We start from the raw sequence: 20,971 nt of genomic DNA on the forward strand, positions 1-20,971 counted from the left end.
TTGATCAAGTGTAAACCCAAAGCAGGTTCCTATTTGGTATAGTTCTGTCCAGAAGCAGCAGGGATGCAAAAACAAGTCATCACCCCCTCCCTCGTTGTTTGAGAGGTTGCTGGAAGCCAAGTTTATTTTTTCCCCATTCCCCACCCTGCTACCTCATTTCCTTGGTATTTCTATCAGTTCTGTCTTTGTTCCCTTTTACCCATCTTTCTCCCCTTTCCTTTCATTCATAACATTTACAAATTTGGAGTCAAAAAGATCCCTAAAACACCCAAAATATAGATGGCAGAGGTGGAGCAGACCTCATAGGATGTCAGCAACAGAAGGGTCCTGGGAACATAAACAAGCTGTCAGAGCCAACGTCCTCTACAGCCCATTAAGCCCCTCTCATTTTACAGCGCTGGAATGTGATGCCCGGGGAGGGGAAGGGACTGCCCCAACGCCCCATAACCAGTCCCTGGCATAATTACCACTAAAACCCGGATCTCCTGACACCCACCAGCTCAGCACTTTCCATAAAACCTGACCTCTCCAAATTCCACCCGGCACGCTCACCTACCCTGAGATAGAGGGCAATGATTTGCCACTGACTTGCTTTTCCTTAGTCATGTTCCTTTCCCTCTTCATGTCTCAGTTTTCCAGTTAAATAAAGAGATTGAAGTCAGTGTAAGAGCCAGTTTCTCTTAAGACTAACATTCTGTGTTTTGTATATAACGACATCCTGTTTCATGTTTTAAGGTCCTCTGAGTATTTTATGACTGTATGATTATAGGGCATTTTATGACTGTATGATTCTGAGTTTATCCTCCACCCTAATTTTTAGACAGGTGTGTGTGTGTGTGTGTGTGTGTGTGTGTGTGTGTGTGTTGGAGAAATGGGAGAATATGGGTTTTATGTTCCAGAATAGATGGCAAATGCCACACAGTCTGTGTGTGTGTTCGAGGAATGGGAGAAAAAAAATTTTAATATTCCAGAATAAATGGTAAATGCCAAAAAGTCTGAATGGCGAAGACCCCTGTCTCTGTGTGACACAAAGACAGATCAGGGTCCCCCGGGCCACAGAGGGCCTCAGAGATGAAGCCCAGAGAAGGACCCGAGATTTTCCCTATTCTCAATTCTCCCCTTTCCCAAACTCACGGAATACCAGAGTCTCAGAATTCAAAAGTCATTTAGTGCCTGGACAAGTGATCTATGTCTGGACTAGTGATCTATCTTAAAGACCTTCCATAAGAGGCTGGAGGCTGCCTCCCTCCCAAGGACTCAGAAATGTTTGCAGCCCATCCCGATGGGGTTAACTAGAGCCCATACTGTAGAGCGTGAAATTAGTAAGAAAGAGGTGGCTCATCGACACCCAAAATAAACCAGTCCTGGAAAGGAAAGGGAATCAGACGACATCTGGCTGGTGATGGTGACACATCTGGTGGGGCGCAGAGAAGGAGGGAAGCAGGAAGAAGGAGTCCTGGCTGGGAGTCCTGGCTTCTAGCCTCGGCTAGACCCTTCTCTTGTCTGGGTCTCAGTTTCCACATGTGAAAAGTGGTGAGATTGGACTATGAGGGCATATTATGTAATAATTTTAGCAATAGGACCCACCGTGAGACTGACACAAGGCTTACAAAGCACTTTTCCCCACAATACCCCAGGGCTGGAACAATGTAAATATGGGATCAGCGTCAGAATTGGGAGGGATCTCACAGGCCATCTGGTGTAACACATAGGAAGAAGAATTCCTTCTGCTAAGTACCTGAGAAGTCCTTGTGCCAGTTTCATTTATGCCTGATTATGTGTTGTTACTAGATTGGGAAACTGAGTCCAGAGTGGGAGAGAATCTTCAGAGAGAACTTACCATAGAAAGTGTGTGTGTGTGTGTGTGTGTGTGTGTGTAATTGTCTATGTGTGTGACAATTTGCAGCCTGAGCTTATTCATTTGCTTGCTCCATTCAGCGAATCACTTCATTCATTTTTTCAATTCATTGCGATTCATCATTCAGCAGTCACTTATTAAACACCTTCTCTCTGTCTGGTCCTGGAAATAAGTACAGATACATACCACCGGGGCAAGTTCTCAAGGAACTTGCAACATGATGGGGCTGAGGCACTGGGACTGTGTACACAAATAATTATATTACAAGGAAGCATGAGATAAAGGCAAGAGAAAGGCAGAGGGTACACAGGAGATGTTTGGAGAAGGAGAGCTCCTCGAGGAAGGCTTCAGGGAGGAGGTGACGCCTGATCTGGACCTTGGATCAATCACTAAGCATTTTACAAGTATCTTCTATATGCTGAGCACAAGTGTGGAGAGGTCAGTTTTGGGAATACAAAACATGTCCCCTGCCCCCAAAGAGCTTAGAAGGTGGAAGAGAAGGGAGGTAGGATCAGGAAGGAGAGTGGCGGATCCTTTCCAGGTACAGAAATTGTATCAAAGACATAGAATGAGAATGAGAAGCAACAAATCGTTGAATTTGGCTGAATTAGAAGTACATGAAAGTAAATAGCATCATTTAAGACTAGAAAGTTCTCATTAGGCTAGACCATGGAAGGACCTGAATGCCAGGAAAAGGTTTTTGATGATCAGTGTGAGCCATTAAAGGTTTTTGAGCAGGGGAGTGACAAAGTCAGAGCAGCGAATTAGGAAACTTGCTTGATTAGCCTGTGGAGGATATGGGTCAGAGAGGACTGCAAGCAGGGAAACTGGTTAGGTTATTATAGTAGTCCAGGTAAGAATTAATGAGGGCCTGTGTCACTGTTCTATGACTTTTAATCTGGTGCTTTCTCCTCTTTGTCATGGATGGATTTGAAAGTATAGAAGGAGAATCAATAGGACCTGACAACTGACTGGTCCTGAGCTATGAAGGAGAGATGGCTTGATTTTAATACGTTGTATCCCTATAATTTAGAGCAAATCTTTCACTTTCCCCATCTGTAAAATGGGTGTTGGATTAGATCAGAAACCACAGACCTAGAAGACCACCACGTCCCATCCCCTCATTGTACAGGTGAGGAATTAAGTGGCTTGCCTAAGGTCACCTGTGCAATAGGCATTTGGGGATGATTGTTAAGGTCTCAAATCCTAGGCTCTGGTTGCCTGGAGCATGGCAGTGTGAGAAATCAGGAAATGGGGAGAAAGGGCAAGTTTAGGGGGAGTATGAAGAGTTCCTGACTTACTGGGTTTGGGGGCTCAGGGTAGGCTACCTGCCCCTATCCCTGAGCCACACTGTAGCCCCCTTGCCACGGTCTGAGTTATGAGGCTCCCAAAGGAAGGACAATAAGGGAGAAGGGAGGGGAGAACTGGCCCCTTTGGTTGGTATAGATGGGAGGGGAGAGGAGCTGGGAGCCTGGCACCTGCCCTCATCAGTAAGCATTGTCCCCAAACCTCCCTGTGAATGCAGACTTCGCTGATGCATATGAAACAGCTTCCTCTAAATGTGGCTAATTTTAACCCAGCGGGGGGCGTTGGGTGGGGGGGAAGGGGGAGCAGAATCTGAAGGAGGGAGGAAGGAAGGATTGGAGGGAAGGAGGAAAACAGGCAGAAAGATGAAGAAATGTCCCGAAGCAGGCGATCGGCGGGGGCATTTCAGTCGCTTTTGGAGATTGACGAGGCATTTTTATCATAATGATCCTCTAGGGAGAACAAATATATTATTCCCATTTTACATTTTATTATTTCATATGGCCCAAAGCAGGAAAGTGCCCGAGGTGACACAGCTAGCAAGTGGCGGAGCTGAGAACAAAGCCAGGTCTTTTAATTCCCTGTCCAAGAGCCCTTTCAGTTATCCAACCAGTCAATCAATCTCTGGGGGGGAAAATTACTATGCGTCAGACCTCTCAATGCCGAAGATAACAAAGAGAGGTACCCCAAAATGCCTACCTTCAAGGAATGTACATTCTAATGGGGCGGGCAATATGGAAATAATATTGTACATATAGGAGTGTAAAGGGGCAGTAATAGCAGAGGGAAGACTAGTGCGGGGGGCGGCAGGGTTGGAAAGGCTTTTTGTAGAAGATGTGGGCTGAGGCTTGAAGGAAGCCAGGGAAATTAAGAAGCAGCTTAAGAATGGAGGAAACTCGGGAAAGGGAAAGGAAGAAGGGAGAAAGAGAAGAAAGAAAGAGAGAGAGAGGGAAAGAGGGAGGAGGGGGGAGGGGAAAGAGAGACAGATAGAGATACAGAGAGAGAGAGACAGAGACAGAGACAGAGAGAAAGAGAGACAGAGAGAGAGGGGGAGAGAGAGAGACAGAGAGAAGGAGAGAGAGGGGGAAAGAGAGAGAGAGAGAGAGAAGAGAGAGAGAAAGAGAGAGAGGGAGAGAGGGAGAAAGGGAAGGAGGAAGGGAAAGAGGAGAAAGAAAGAGAGAAAGGGAAGAAGGAAGGGAAAGAGGAGAGAGAGAGAGAGGGAAAGAGAAACAGATAAACACAGGAGAAGAGAGAGAAACAGAGTGGGGGAGAGACACAAACAGAATGAGAGAGACAGAGAGAGAAAGAAACAGAGAGGGGGGAGAGAGAGAAGAAGAGGAGGAAAAACAGAGACACAGAGAGAGATATTAGGCTAAGCTAGGGGAGGATGAGAGAGAAGGCTTCCTGGGGTGCCACAATTTGTCTTGGACATAAGATCACAGACTTTAGAACAGAGGGGGATCTTGAAGATTGTCAAAGTTCCCTACAGAAAGATGACCCATGAATTCCTGAAACATTCCACATTTTTTTCCCATTCACTTCTCAGTTCGTTGTAATCTGGTTTTTAATCCTACCCGAACACAAATAAATTGCTCTCTCCATGGTTACTGATGATTTCCTAACTCTTCAATTCAGTGGCCTTTTCTCAGTCCTCATTTTATGAAACCTTTCTGGCATCATTTACCACTCGCTTCTCCTGGACACTCTTGTTTCCTAGATACTTTCTCCTCTATGTAATAGCCTCCTAAATGGCATAGAGATTACCTTCTAGTCTCTCCCATTTCCGACCCGTATAACACACAAAACCATATTCCTGAAACTCGGCTCTAACTATGTCACTCCCCTACTTTCTAAGCAGGTAGCTCCCAATTATCTCTAATATAAAATACAAAAACCTTTGGTTTCTATGACAGTACTCTGTTTTTCTATAAGTGTGATGACCATTTCTTCTCAGTTTCCTTTGCTCAAGGATCATGTCTCCCAACCAGGAAGTGTGGGCATCCTCTAAATTTCTTCTTGAACCCTTTTTCTTTTTCCTTTTAAAATGTTCAATCGTATTTTATTTTTCCATATACATGTAAATATAGTTCTCAACATTCACTTTTGTAAGATTTTGAATTCCAATTTTTTTCCCTCCCTCTCTTACCTCTTACCTTGTTGTCTCTCTAAGATAACAACCAAGCAATCTGACATAGGTTAAATATGTGCAATTCTTTTAAACATTTTTCCATATTTGTCATGTTGTCCAAGAAAAATCAGACCAAAAGGGGAAAAAAACACAAGAAAGAAAAAAGCAAAAAAAAAAAAAGGTGAAAATACTATGCTTCGATCCACACTCAGTCTCTGTGGTTCCCTCTGGATGCTGATGGCATTTTCCATTTGGGTCCCTTTTTCTCTACTATGAATGCTCAGTTCCAGTGGATTCAGTTGTCATCTTTACGTGGATGATTCCCCAATATACAAAACCAGCTCTGAGCTTTTTCCACATGCCAATATATGCATAAGACCCAGCCAAAAGCTTCCTACTTGCATGAGGGAAGAAATCAAATAGAGTAATGGTTTAAATAGCATCAAAAATAATGAATTAGAAATGTAATGAAAAAAAGAATGCCCTGGCTATCGTGCATTTTGATCCAGCAGTGCCACTGGGATACTGGGTCTATATCCAAAGAAATCACAAAATAGGAAAATAGATCCACATGTGCAAAAATATTTGTAGCAGCCCTTTTTGTGGTGGCAAAAAAAAAGAAAAATGAGTAGATGCCCATCAATTAGGGAATGGATGAATAAATTATGGTATATAAAAGTAATGGAATATTATTTTTCTATAAAAAAGTGATAAACAAGCTGATTTAGAAAGGCCTGTAGAACTTTACATGAACTGATGGTGAGTGAAACAAGCAGAACCAGAAAAACACTATACACAGCAACAATAAGATTGTGCAATGATCAACTATGATAGACTTGGTTCTCAGCAATTCAGTGATCCAAGGTTATTCTAATAAACTTTGGATAGAAAACACCATTTACATTCAAAGACAGAACTATGGAGACTGACTATAAATCAACACTTGCTATGTTCACTTTTTTCCTTCTGTTTTATTTTTCTTATAGTTTTTCCCTTTTGTTGAGATTTTTCTCTCCTAATATGATTCATATGGAAATATATTTTAAAAATGAATGTACATGTATAAACAAAAAAAATGTTGTTTTACATGTAACTGAGGAAAATAAAAATAATAAAAAAGAAAAAATGTCCTGGGGATACAAGCTGGATGGAAGGCTGGAAAAGGCTGCTATTTACCAATCTCACAAGACTCTTTCTGCTCTAGGAAATCGTCTACACTTACCTGCTTGATGGAGAATCCCGGCTAGTATGTGCAGATCCCCCACATGATCTGCCCCAGGAGGGGAAAGTCCGGTGAGTCTCATTCTCTGGGTTTCCACAACTAGACAGAGTCATCTATTCTATGGGAGAGGTTGGCACTTGTCATTAATTGACTACCTTCATAGTGAAGTACAGAAGACTTTTGTAAGTCCTCATCTATTCTCAGTCTCCTCCCTACTTTTTTTGAGGTACAAATTAGTTTTATTTTTTAATTGAAGCTTTTTATTTTCAAAACATACCCAGGGCTAGTTTTTCAACATTGACTCTTACAAAACCTTAGCTTCCAATTTCTCCCCTTTTCCCCACTCCCTTCCCTAGATGGCAAGTAACCCAATATATGTTAAACATGGTAAAAAAATATGTAAATTGAATATAGACATACATATTTATACAGTTATCTTGCTGTACAAGAAAAATCTGATCAAAAAGGAAGAAAAATGAAAAAGAAAATAAAAATCAAGCAATCAACAACAAAAGAAATGAAAATGCTATGGTGTGATCCACTTTCAGTTCCCATAGTCCTCTCTCTAGGTATAGATGGCTGTCATCATCACAAGATTATTGGAACTGGTCTGAATCATTTCATTGTTGCAAAGAGTCATGTCCATCAGAATTGATCATCGTATAATCCTCTTGTTGCCATGTACAATGATCTCCTGGTCCTGCTCATTTCACTTAACATCAGTTCATGTGAATCTCTCCAGGTCTGTCCGAAATCATCCTGCTGATCCTTCTTATAGAAAAATAATATTTCATAACATTCATATACTATAACTTGTTCAGCCAATCTCCAACTGATGGGCATCCATTCAGTTTCCACTTTCTTGCTACTACAAAAAGGGCTACAACATTCTTGCACATGTAGGTCCCTTTCCCTCCTTACAGATATATAAAGATAAACCCAGTAGAGACACTGCTAGATCAAAGAACATGCACAGTTTGATAACTCTTTGGGCATAGTTCCGAATTGCTCTCCAGAATTGCTGGACCCATTCACAACTCCACCAACAATGTATTAGTGTCCCAGTTTTCCCAATTCCCTCCAACATTTATCATTATCTTTTCCTGTCACCTTAGCCAATCTGAGAGGAATGTAGTAGTATCTTAGAGTTGTCTTAATTTGCATTTCTCTGATTAATAGTGACTCAGAGCACCTTTTCATATAACTAGAGATGGTTTTGATTTTTTCATCTGAAAATTGTTCATATTCTGTGACCATATATCAGTTGGAGGATGGCTTGAATTCTTATATATTTGAATCATTTCTCTATGTATTTTAGAAATGAAGCCTTTATCAGAATCCTTGAATATAAAAATGTTTTTCCAATTTATTTTTTCCCTTCTGATCTTGTCTGCATTAGTTTTTTTTTTGTACAAAAACTTTTAAATTTAATATAATCAAAATTATCTATTTGGTGTTCAGTAATGATCTCCAGTTCTTCTTTGATCACAAATTCCTCCCTTCTCCACAGATCTAAGAGATAAACTATATTTTGTTCTACCAATTTGCTTAAAATATCACTCTTTCTGTCTAAATCATGAACCCATTGTGGCCTTATCTTGGGATAAGATGTTAGATGTGAGTCAGTGCCTAGTTTTTGCCATACTAGTTTCCAATTTTTCCTACAGTTTTTATCAAATATTGAGTTTTTATTCCCAAACCTGGGGCCTTTGGGTTTGTCAAGCACTAGATTACTATAATCATTGACTATTTTGTCCTGTGAACCTAACCTATTCTACTGATTTACTACTCTATTTCTTAACCAATACCAAATGGTTTTGATGATCACTGATTTGTAATATAGTTTTAGATCTGGCACAGCTAGGCTACCTTCAATTGCATTTTTTTCATTAATTCCCTTGAAATTCTTGATCTTTTTTTCTTCCAGATGAACTTTGTTATTATTTTTTCAAGATCTGTAAAATAATTTCTTGGGAATTTGATTGGTATGGTATTGAATCAATAGATTAATTTAGGCAGTATTATCATTTTTATTATATTTGTTCATCCTATCCATGAGCACTTGATATTTTTTCAGTTGATTAATGGGACTTTGTTTGCATGAAAAGTGTTTTGTAGTTGTGTTTATATAGTTCATGACTTTGCCTTGGCAGATAGATTCCCAAATATTTTATATTATCTACAATTATTTTAAATGGAATTTCTCTTCTTTTCTCTTGCTGCTGGACTTTGTTGGTAATATATAAAATGCTGATGATTTATGTGGATTTATTTTGTATCCTGCATTCTGCTAAAGTTGTTGTTTTGGGGAGTTTTCAAGTTGATTCTCTATGTTCCCTAAGTATACCATCATATCTTCTGCAAAGAGTGATAATTTGGTGTCCTCATTACCTACTCTAATTCCTTTAATCTCCTTTTCTTCTCTTACTGCCAAAGCTAACATTTCTAATACAATATTGAATAGTAGTGGTGATAGTGGGCAACCTTGTTTCACCCCTGATCTTATTGGGAATGGTTCTAGTTTGTCCCCATTACATATGATGTTTGATGGTGGTTTTAGATAAATGCTACTGATTATTTTAAGGGAAACTCCATTTATTCCTATACTCTCTAGTGTTTTTAATAGGAATGGGTGTTGAATTTTAAAAAATGCTTTTTTTGCATACATTGAGATAATCATATTTTATTAGTTTGATTATTGAATAGTCAATTATGCTAATAGTTTTCCTAATATTGGACCAGCCCTGCATTCCTGGTATAAATACCACTTTATCATAGTGTATTATCCTGGCGATGACTTTCTGTAATCTCTTTGCTAATATTTTATTGAAAATTTTTGCAACAATAATCATTAGAGAAATTAGCTTATAATTTTCTTTCTCTTTTCATCCTACCTGGTTTAGATATTGGCACTATATCTGGTGTTTGGTAGGTAGGACTTCTTCTTGCCCTATTTTTTCAAATAGTTTATATAATATTAGAATTGATTGTTCTTTAAATGTTTGGTAGAATTCACATATAAATCCATCTGGCCCTAGAGATTTTTTCTTAGGGAGTCAATTAATAGCTTATTCTTTTTCTTTTTCTAAAATGGGACTATTTAAATAATTTATTTCCTCTTGTATTAATCTGGACAATCTATATTTTTTAGGTATTCCTCCATTTCACTTAGATTATCAAATTTATTGACATATAGTTGGGCAAAATAACTTCAGTTATTGCTCTAATTTTCTCTTCATTGGTGCAAAGTTCTCCCTTTTCATTTTTTAGACTAACAATTTGTTTTTCCTCTTTCCTTTTTCTAATCAAATTAACTACAAGTTTATCTATTTTATTGTTTTTTTCATAAAACCAACATTTAGTTTTATTTATTAATTCAATAGTTTTCTTACTTTCAATTTCATTGATCTCCCCTTTTATTTTCAGAATTTCTAATTTGGTATTTAATTGGAGGTTTTTAATGTGTTCTTTTTCTAGCTTTTTTAGTTGCAAGCCCAGTTCATTGATCTTTTCTTTCTCTGTTATGCAAGTAAGTATCTAGAGATATAAAATTTCCCCTAATAATTGCTTTGGCTACATCCCACAAATTTTGGTGTGTTGTCTCATTATTGTCATTCTCTTGGATGAAATTATTGTGTCTATGATTTATTGTTTCTGTCATTCATTCTTTAGAATAAGATTATTTGATTTCCAATTAATTTTTGGTCTATTTTCCTCTAGCCTTTTATTTCATATAATTTTTATTGTATCATGATCTGAAAAATGCATTTTCTATATCTGCATTTGATTTTGAGGTCTTTATGCCCTAATATATAGTCAATTTTTATATAGGTTCTATGAACTGCCAAGAAAAAAAAGTGTACTCCTTTCTGTCTCTATTCAATTTTTTCCAAAGTTCTATCATACCTAACTTTTCTAAAATTCTATTTATCTCATTAACTTCTTTCTTATTTATTTTGTGGTTTGATTTATCTAGTTCTGAGAGAGCAAAGTTGACATCCACTACTAATATAGTTTTGCTGTCTATTTCTTCTTGCAGCTCTCTTAATTTAGGAATTTAGATGCTATACCACTTGATGTATATATATTTAATAGTGATAATATTTCATTATCTATGGCGCCCTTTAGCAAGTTTTACTTTCCTTCCTTATCTATTTCAATTAGATCTATTTTTGCTTTTGCTTGAACCGAGATCAGGATTGCTATTCCTGCTTTTGAGACCTTACCCATGCTTTACTTCACCTGAAGCATAACAGATTCTGCTCCAGCCTTTTACCTTTACTCTAAATGTATCACTCTGCTTTAAATGTGTTTCTTGTAAACTATATATTGTAGGCCCTTTCTACTTTTTTATAAGATACTATTCTTATCTTAAATTATTTGAATCTACAAATATGACAGCTGCAAGTTAGAATCACAGAAGTTTTGAATAGTAGAAAGTTGGAATTGCAGAATATTAGAATACAAGTTAAGTTGTGAGCATAGCATGTTAGGATCTTAGGAAGTTAGATAATATAGGCTAAAATCACATAATGTTGAATACTTAAAATCAACAAATCACTAACATTTCAGAATAGTGAAGTCTTAGGATGTTAGAATTGCAAAAAATGTGGAAAGTTAGAATCACAGAAAGTTAGAAATAGGCTATGATGTTAGATCAGCACAAAACTCTTAGAGAAGAATCCTAAGCAGAATGTGAATCCAGGCTTCCTACCTTTGGCCTTAGTAATCATTAGTTAGCTAGCATTTTAATTCCTCTTCCTGTAAGTCATTGAGTAAAATCCAGAGGATCTTCTCCATTTCCATTCACCTGATTCTCCATTTTTCCATTTACTTTTAAAAGAAAGCATAAGTACCTGTCTCTTCTCAGATTCCATTAGCTAACATGGAGCTAATGACCATGGGAGTTTAATTAAACCTTTAAAGAGAAACCAATAAACACTCTTGGGCACTGGGTACCATGTTAGATTTTTATTAGGGAAGATGATGCCCCATGTGGGGGCACCCAGCCTCAGAACTGTCTCCCTAAAATTCAGCTCTACTCTTGCTTCCTCAAACCCAAGCCTGGTGCACAGTAGGTATTTAACCAATATTTGCTGGTGAAAGGAGGAGGTAGGAGGAAAAGGAACATCTCTTCTTAGAATTCAGTAATACAGAGAAAGAGAATGGAAGGTGGGAGGAGGCACCAGCTTGTGTGTTTTTCTGTTTCTCGTAGGAGTTGAAAAGTTTTTAATCATTACCCTTTCCCTCTGAGATGCTGCTTCCTCTGCTTTGTCATTGAATTTTAGAATCACATTAGACCTTTAGAATTATAGAATGTGAAAATCACAGAATGTTGGCATCATGGAATTTGAAAATGTGATAATGTTAAAATCATAGAATCACAGAATGCTGATGTTAGAATTTTTCATGTTAGCATCATAATGGCACAGAATCTTAGAAGTTAGAATCACAGAATTTTAAATTTGGAGAATGCTGGAATCACAGAATGGTAGACTCCTTGGATATTATGATTATTTTGGAAGGGGAGATGGATGGCAAAAGAATCAGGGGATAGGGGACTTGCCCAGGGTCACATAGCTAGTGTCAATTGTCTGAGGTAAAGTTTGAACTCAGGTCCTCCTTACTCCAGGATCAGTGCTTTCGCGCCACTGTTTCACCTCGTGACTCCAAATGTTATAATCTTACTATGTTAGAATTAGAGAATGCAGTTCCCATCTGAATTCAAACCTTCTTTATCTCTCATTGAGAATCCTGTTAGGGGTTAGAAAATTGACAACCCTGATGCTTTCTGTCACGCTCTAAGCTAATTAGAATACCAGAACTGTTTAATTTCAGAATTAAATTTACAATGTTTATTAAGAATATGTTGATAACTAGAAGTATTATGCAGCAATAGATAGATCATGTTGCAGCTGAAGTAAGGAAGATTCTACCTTTTGACGCTTAATGGCTGTATGACTCCATGCAAATCTTTCTGATCCTCAGTTCTCTCATCTGTAAAATGGAAATGTTACAGATTCATTGGTGTTATTTTCCTCAGAGTATTTTTCTGGGGCTCAGGTGACTAAATGTGATTTGCAAACATTATTGAATGCTATATGAATGTCAGTTATCTTCTCCAAGCCCCAGGCCCTGGAAGTACAAACATTAGATACAACTTGTTCCCTAGCTCATAAGATTCATCTGATAGGAATGATAAGACATAGACACAAATGATTTTAATAAAGAGATAGGGTTGCAAGTATATGAGAGAGAGAACAACACAAAGAGAGGGGAAAGAGAGAGGATGAGAGAGGCGGGGCAGGGAGAGGGAGAGGGAAAGAAAGAAAAACAAAGAGAGAAGAGACAGAAAAAGAGAGACAGAGATAGACAGACAGAGGAGAAATTGATTGTGTTTAGCTGGAGAGATCAGGCAAAGCCTCTTAGAAAAAAATGCTTTGGAGCTGGATCATAGAATATAAGAATCTTAGAATCATTGAACATCAAAGTGGTGAGGGATCTTAGAGAACATTTATTTTAACTCTATCAATTTATAAATGGAAAAGTGAGACTCGGGTCTCATGACTTGTTTTAAGTACCACAGCTAGTGTCAGGCTCAGGATCAGAATTCAAACCAGAAGCAGAATCAGTACGTGAACTAAAAATGTCCCATTGACTAGGCTCAAGAATGCCTTCAGTTTCCCAAAGAGAATCCCCGAGAGATTAGTCTGGGAATGCTTTCCCTACCCACAGTAACCATTATTGTGGTGACAGAGCTTCCTTCCCTTCCAAGACTCCGGGTTCACATGGACCAGGTTCACTCCTGGGGGATGATGCTAAGAATGTCCCTTTCTCCCTTTGACTCATTGTCCCATTTAAACATCACTTACATTTGGTTTGTCATGAAATGTGAGTAATGAGAAGTAGAAGAGAGGGACTCAGCTCTGATACAAGTACTGATGGTACCCAAAGCATCTGTAGGATGGGAGAGTTTTTATTTTACTGTATTAAAAAGGCACATGATGGACAGGATTTGCAGGAACCATAAACAGAAACAGAAGTACAAAAAACACTTAGTCCAAAAGCTATCTCAGCAAAATAATTGCTTTGAGCTTGGTGTGGGAGCCACCTTTTGGTGTTCTGTCCCCTGGCTCCCAAGCCAGCCCTCTTTTGGGCAAGTTTCACTATGAGTTTTGGTTTCCTAACCTGAGGCAGGTGATATCTCAGATACTTACAGGTGACCATGGATGAGCCACTTAACCATTGTTTATGTCACTTTCTTTAATTGTAAAACCATTTGTAATAACAGACTTGTTGTAAAGATCAAAAGAGATAATATTTGTAAAGTGCTGAGTACAGTGCCCTGGACATAATAAGTGCTACATAAATGCTTATTTCCTTCCTTCCCTATCCATAGTGATCTCCCTTAGGAGAGGGACTGTTTCACCTTTTCTGTGGTACATGGTACAGGTCTGGGTTCAGATGGGATGATTTCCCCTCAGTGGAATGGACCTCACCTCACCGAGATACCCTCCTAGCTACTCCCCCCCAAACAAATGCATATGGGGGTCTGCACTCACTTGATCAGCCCCTGATATGTGGTGGGAATTGTGCTCAGAAATGAAGATCTACAGACATAGAGAAGGGCAGAGCTCTACCCTCAGGAAGCTTTTAGCATAGGAGGTTTGCTGAGATATATATCCCCAGTGCCAGTGAAAGACAATGAGATATGTCAAGAGAAAGGGTCATAACCAGGGATAAAAGGCTGGGGAGGGAGGAGTCACTGTCCAGGAAAGGGGATGATGATAATAATAACATACATTTCTATAGATCTTGAAGGTACATACTTAATAATAACCCTATGTGGGATAATTATTGTGAATATTTTTGTTCCCATTTTAGAGAAGAGGGAACTGAGGATTTGAACACTCTTGACTCCATGGCCACCATTTTGTTTCTGTTACACAAGGATCCATCAAGAGAGTAGTATCTGAACTGGATCTCAAAGGGAAGGAAAGCTTTCAACAAGAGGAGATGTAGAAGGAGCAGGATATTAGCAGGACAAGATTCAGGGAATAGACTGTGTTCCTACCTGACTGCCAGGGCTGTAGCATCTTCCTCTTATCTGAGTCTGGAGCAGATATTTAGGATCATAGATCTAATGTAAGGATAGGAAAGCCAAAGAACTTGTCTAAAATCACATATATAATAAGAGAAATGGGAAGAAAAGGAAATAAGCATTTATTAAATTCCTACTGTGTGCCAGCCACTGTGCTAAGCAGTTTTACAAATGTTACCTTATTTAATCCTCACAGGAATGCTATAAGGTAGGTGCTATTACTATCCTAATTTTACAAATTGAGGCAAACAAAAATTAAATGACTTGCCCAGGCTCAACCAGCTGGTAAGTTTCTGAGCACATATTGACTCCCAAGTCTGCCTCATATTCTCTCAGCTTTTACTTCACTGTCTCTATTAATGTCTAACTACAGAATTTGAACCCAGATCCTCTGAATACAGTATCATAATGCTTTCCTTAAACAATGGGGAAGAATTTACATATCTACAAAGTGTCTGTTAGATATAGGGTGCTGTATATCTTCACAAGAGTGGATGCAACGATGAAAAATGGGATTGAACCTGCCTTCTAGGAGCTTCTAATCCCAGTGGAAAGGACAGGATGTGCTGTACAAATAACTATGACAAAAGGTATCAGATAAAGTGCCCTGTGAAAAATTCTAGGAGCAGAGATTCCTTTCAATTGGAGAGGAGGGTTGTGTGGGAGAGGATAAGAAGCTTTCCTGGAGGGCAGAGTGTCTAAGCTGAGCTTGATAGAAGGAGGAAGATCTTCAAAGGTATAAATTTGGAGAGAAGACATCCCAGAAAAAATGACTAGGGAATGAAGAAAGCAGGATGAAATCAGAAGAGTGGACAGTTCAGACTAGAACACAGAATGGAGGATGGATGGATGGATGGAGGATGGATGGATGGATGGATGGATGGAGGATGGATGGATTGATGGATGGATAGGAGTAAAGTTGAGCCTGGAAAAGTTGGTTGGGGCCAGACCATGAAAGCCTTGAGTGTCAGGATCAGAATTTGTCATTATCCTGTAGGTAATAGGGAATTCCTAAAGGTTAATGAACAGGAATTATATGAGAGAGATGAGAGAGAGGAAAAAATTGGAGTCCAGGTGAGAGATGATTCTATGCATGGCCTAAAATGGCTCTAAGGGAGTAAGAGAGAAGGGGGAAGGATGCCAGAAATGGTAAGGAAGTAGAATCGATAGGACTTGGCTGAAGAGCCCATACCTAGCAAGTGCTCAGGGAGAAAAAAATACACAAATGTTTGGTGAAGCTGAAAGTGTCATAGGGACTGAAAGGAGTATGTGGGCTGGATAGAGTGAATCAGAGGAGAAAAAATTGAAGTAGGAGGAGAAAGAAGGAAAGGGAGCAAGATGCTCCAAAGAGCATGAGGAAGTGTCCGGGCCAGTCCATCTTTGGCATAAGTGGGAGGAAGGGAAGACCAGGGAAAAGAAGGGATGTTATAAGCCCTGGTTCAAGGACCAGCCCTGGAGGCTACTGTGGCTGGGCAAGATGCCAGAAGGATGAGTGCATTGGCACAGGGCCTGTTCCTCCAGGAAACCCTGGATGACCTACAAACAGGGGCAGGTGTGAAGTGGTGCAGGGCCATAAAGAGAGATAAGGCCCAGGGGAAGTGCAGAAGGGCAGAGGATGGGCCTCCTTCCTGGACCCCAGCTCACAGGAGAATAAGGCCCTTTCCTTGGAGATTCCTAGATCTAGGGAGGAGAAATGACCCTTGCCCTGTGAGAGCCCTTACTCTGAGAGAGAGATGTGATTCTCTGGGATTTTGCTCACTTTCTCCTCACATCCCAGGATCATGGGGATCTCAGACTGGGAAGGACCTCTGAGCATCTATGGCAAGTTATTTAATTTCCCTGGGCTTCAACATGCTCATTTTTAAAAGAGGGGATTGGATTAGATGGTATCTGAGATCCTTTCCAGCTCTGGCTCTATGACCCTAAGCCAAATTCAACTAAAATCAACAAACATGCTATACGAAGTTCTGGGGGTAAAATAAGTCAGTACCTGTCCTCCAGGAGCTTAAATTCTGCTGGAAGGGGAGGGAGCCACATGTATACATATCAGGGAATTTACTCCAAGTAAATACAAAATAATTTTTCACCAGGAGAAGTAACACAGTAGGTGTGGGGAGGAAATAAGGAAATCAGAGAGAGAATCTAAAGGGAATCCTGAATGGAACAAGGCATCCCAAGCATAAAGGACATTCCCAGTTGTTGGATAGTTGTGATACCAAAGAAGATGAAATCTCCTTTTCTTCCATCTCTGTTAGCTCCTTTCCTTCCATCTCTGTTCCTTGGGCTGCCCTCTGGGGTAAAGTCAAATAAATCTTCAGTTAGCTAGCCCTGAAGATGCACAGAGAGCCATCACCATTGCGACCTTCCCCCCACCATATTTCCTTCTTTAGGCTAAATATCCCCAGTTCTTTCCATGCATCTTTTTATGACCTGGTTCCTGTTCCTCACAGCATCCCAACATTTGGAGTTAGAAAGGACCTTGGCATCTGTCTAATCCAACCCAGATGACTCCCCTATATCTGACAAATGAGCTCATATTCCTCTCCTGGTTCTCTCTGCCCTGCCTGCAGTTTGTCAATGTGGTGAGGTCCCAGGCCTGACCCAGGGCAGAGGACAGCCGAACTCTTTCTTCTTTACTTCTGGATGCTATGGCCATTTTCATACAGCCAGAAGAGAGATAGCTTTTCCTGTCTCTCTTTTACCCTAATGACTCATTTTGAACTTTTAGAACATGAAAATCCCCAACTTGAAAAAAGGGTCCACCTCCATTTCAAAGGCATAGCTTTAAATAAGCCCTCATTTACCCCTTCAGGGGTCTTCTTAGGATAAACATTGTGAAATCCTTCACTGGAGTGGAATCTCATTCCTTTTCTGCTGTAGTTAAAGTCTGTTTCTTTTTGTTTATTCTTTGGTGAGACAGGGAGTTCTTAAGAATATCCAGGCTTTAGATTTCTAGGATATTCATATTTATTTCCACTGATGATGTGCCCAGTGTCTAAATACCTTGGATGAGTTACGGGGATAGTAACTTAGGGATAGTAACAGTGAGGGGCACCGCAAAGGTGATGGGAGCTCAGGGAGGAGGATGAGGAAGGAACTTGGAGGGTGCAGGCTGAGTATAGGCTCAGGATATCAGGGCATTAGTGAAGATGATGCAGTCATTCACTGAGGGGAATGGATGGGAGCTCATCAAGAACAATGCCAGGTTAGTGAGGGGATGGTCATTCTCCACAGAAGCTTGAACTGTTCCCTCCCCTATTCTCTTCCACCCACTAAAACAAATAGTTGCTAAAGGCTGGGAACTCTCACCAAAGACGTGTGCTCTCTCTCTTTTGTCGCTTGCATCTGTCTCTGTCTTTGGCTGAGCAGACTCTGGCCGTTCTGGGCTGAGAAGAGACCTCTAGAGACATGAATCATTGACCAACCCACTCCCTGGGACAGCTGGCACTGGGGTGTTCAGGGGAGCAAGGAGAGATGAGACTGGGAGAAGGATGTTGAGAAGGAGGACCCAGAGACCATCTGGGGGCCAGAAGTGGGTGGCAGAGCCCGGTTTAGACAAGAGAAGGAACAAGTATGAGCTCTTTGCAGAGAGACGACTGGAAAAAAGGGAATGGGAGATGCAAATGCAGAGCTTGTAGAGAGAGGCTCAGGATGGAATTATCCCTGAGAACTTGGGCAAGACTCTTCCCTTTCCTTCCCTGAATCATTTTCTTCCTTTCAAAGGACAAGTTTGGATTAGACCAGGGGTTCTTAATCCTTTTTTTTGGTGTTGTGGCTTCTTTTGGCAGTCTGGTGAAGTCTGTGGCCTCCTTCTCAGAAAAAAAAATTAAATACTTGAAGGAAATGCTATATTTCAGTTAGAATTTCAGTGAAGATAAAGATTTATTTTTTCCAATTCAAGTTTATGGATTTGCTGAAATCTATCCTGGGAACCCCGAGTTAAAAATCTTTGAAATTGATGATGTGATATTCTGTATTCTAAGAACTGTTTCAATTCTTTTCTCTGAATTGGAGCTCAAGGTTGGGATTTCAAATGAAGATGGAAGATAGGAGGGTGACTGAGAGAACACTTATGGAGAAGTTATAGAGGGAGGAGAGAAGTGAACCTGGAAGTGAGCCCTGCACCTAAGAGAAGGAAAGAGAAGAAGGAAGAAGAGTAGGAAAAGGAATAATTAGAGGTTTGGGAGGTTTTAGTGGGATTCAGTGAGGGAGATAGAACTGTGGGGGGCCGGTGTGTACTTAGCAAAGTAGGTGAAGACATGTTTATACTTGATTGTTTAAAAATGTTTTCTAACTGTCCTTCAATCTAATTGGTTTCTTTGTATTCTGTGTATTTTATTTTTATGCATTTAAAAACATGATTCTGAGAAGGGCTTTGTAGTTTTGTCAGACAGTCCGTGAGGTTGGAAAAAAAAAAAGGCAAAGAGTATATTTTAGCATGTTTAACATATATTGGGTTACTTGCCATCTGGAGGGGGCGGAGGGAAGGAGGGAAAGTTTAGAACACAAGGTTTTGCAGGGGTCAGTGTTGAAAAATTATCCATGCGTATGTTTTGAAAATAAAAAGCTTCAACAACAACAAAAAAAGGTTAAGAACTCGTCGTGTAGCATGTGGTTAGTTAGAAAAGAGCCTGAGAATGGGCCCTCGGCTGTACAGAGGGAAGAAGGGAGGAGAGCCGCGGAGGTCAGACCCCTTACTTAGCAAGGTCTTGGGTGGGCCAAGGGAGAAACCGGACTTCAGCGATGGAGATTGAACAGCGCCACCTTGTGGCCCAGTAGGGGATTATCTACGCCCCGGATTCTCCATTTGGGTGGGGTCCGCAGGGGGCCCCACCTCTCCCCCTCAGCCCAGTCCCCCCTCCCGGGCCCAAAGTCCGGACCGGGGAGGATTGCTCCCTCCCCCTCCTGGCCCCAGTCTTCCTCCATCCTCCTTGTTCTGAGAGCAGGGACCCCCACTGCAGGGAACCCAGCAGGGCAGGATCCCTAACTCGGGCAGATTAGGGGACGGCCTGGGGGTGCAGAGAAGGCTGCCTCTGGCGTGGTCCCCGCCAAGCCGGGTGCAGACACCCGGGGAAGCCGCTGGATGACGGGCCCTTCATCCTCTCGGGCCGAGCATCCTCGCCCGGCTGGGCCCCACATCCCGGCTCGAGGCTCGCGCCCGCCTCCCTCCTCCTCACCTGACCTTTGCCAGGCCCCCCTTTGCCCTCCCTGCCAGCTCCGGGACCGGCCCCCCTCCGGCGCTCCCTTGGCTTCCATCCCACTCAGGGCAAAGTGATTTCTATAAACCTAATTAAGTGGAGGAGGCCTGGAGAGAGGGGGGCGCCTAGGACAATTAATCATCAGGGAGTGACATTTGGCGAAAGATTGGCTGGGTAATTAAGCAGGAGGTGAGCCAGCAGGCGCTGCAGAGGGAGAGGTGGCCAGGGATTCAGCAGCTCCCCCTCCCCTGCCGGCTTCGCGGAGTCCAAACTCCTCGGGCTGGCACCGAGACGCTCCCTAATCCTGTTCCTGGCATCGGAGGCTCGCCACACACTCGTCCTTGGCATTCGCGGGCCGCTCTGATCTTGGCCCTGGCATTCGAGGCTCTTTGTGATCTTGTCCCTGGCATTCAGAGTCCTCCCTGCTCTGGCCCCCCGCGTTCAAAGCCTCCATGATTTTGCCCTTGGCATTTGCAGTTCTAATTTTCCCGCGACCTTCTCTCCCCCTTGTTCTGGGGCAGTGGCCGGGCCAGTCTCTTCAGGGCCCAGATCACATCTGACTCATCTCCCCATTTTGCTCAGAATTCCACACATTGTGGTACTTTTCCTGACTTCCTGGTACTTTGTCTGATGGTGGCGGTGACTCCTCTCATTAGAAATACTGTCTGAATTCAAGCCATTTTCCAGTTGATAAATGGTCAAAGGATATGAACAGACAATTTTTAGATGAAGAAATTGAAACCATTTACAATCATACGCTCTAAATCACTATTGATCAGAGAAATGCAAATTAAGACAGCTCTGAGATACCACTACCCACCTGTCAGATTGGCTACAATGACAGGGAAAGATAATGACAATGGAGGGATGTGGGAAAACTGGGACACTGATACATTGTTGGGGGAAGCTATGAACTGATCCAACCATTCTGGAGAGCAGTTTGGAACTATACCCCAAAGGGCTGTAAAACTGTTCATACTTTTGATCCAGCAGCGTTACTGCTGGGCTTATACCCCAAAGAGATCTTAAAGAAGGAAAAGGGACCCACATGTGCAAAAAAGTTTGTGGCAGCCCTGTTTGTAGTGGCCAGAAACTGGAACCTGAGTGGATGCCCATCAACTGGAGAATGGCTGAATAAATTGTGGTATATGAATGTTAT

The 20,971-nt window shown here is 41.1% G+C and overlaps 1 protein-coding gene across 1 annotated transcript in view; it reads left to right on the top strand.

Moving 5' to 3' along the window:
* The window catches only part of PDE2A (phosphodiesterase 2A), a 179,123-nt gene that overhangs the window by 103,493 nt on the left and 54,659 nt on the right, over window positions 1–20,971 (top strand). The window contains exon 4 of the mRNA XM_051987182.1: window positions 6,496–6,584. Within this exon, the coding sequence (XP_051843142.1) occupies window positions 6,496–6,584 (89 nt within the window). The remainder of the gene's footprint in view (window positions 1–6,495; window positions 6,585–20,971) is intronic.

Source organism: Antechinus flavipes, chromosome 3 (genome assembly GCF_016432865.1).
Source record: "Antechinus flavipes isolate AdamAnt ecotype Samford, QLD, Australia chromosome 3, AdamAnt_v2, whole genome shotgun sequence".
In the NCBI taxonomy this organism is placed as follows: domain Eukaryota; kingdom Metazoa; phylum Chordata; class Mammalia; order Dasyuromorphia; family Dasyuridae; genus Antechinus; species Antechinus flavipes.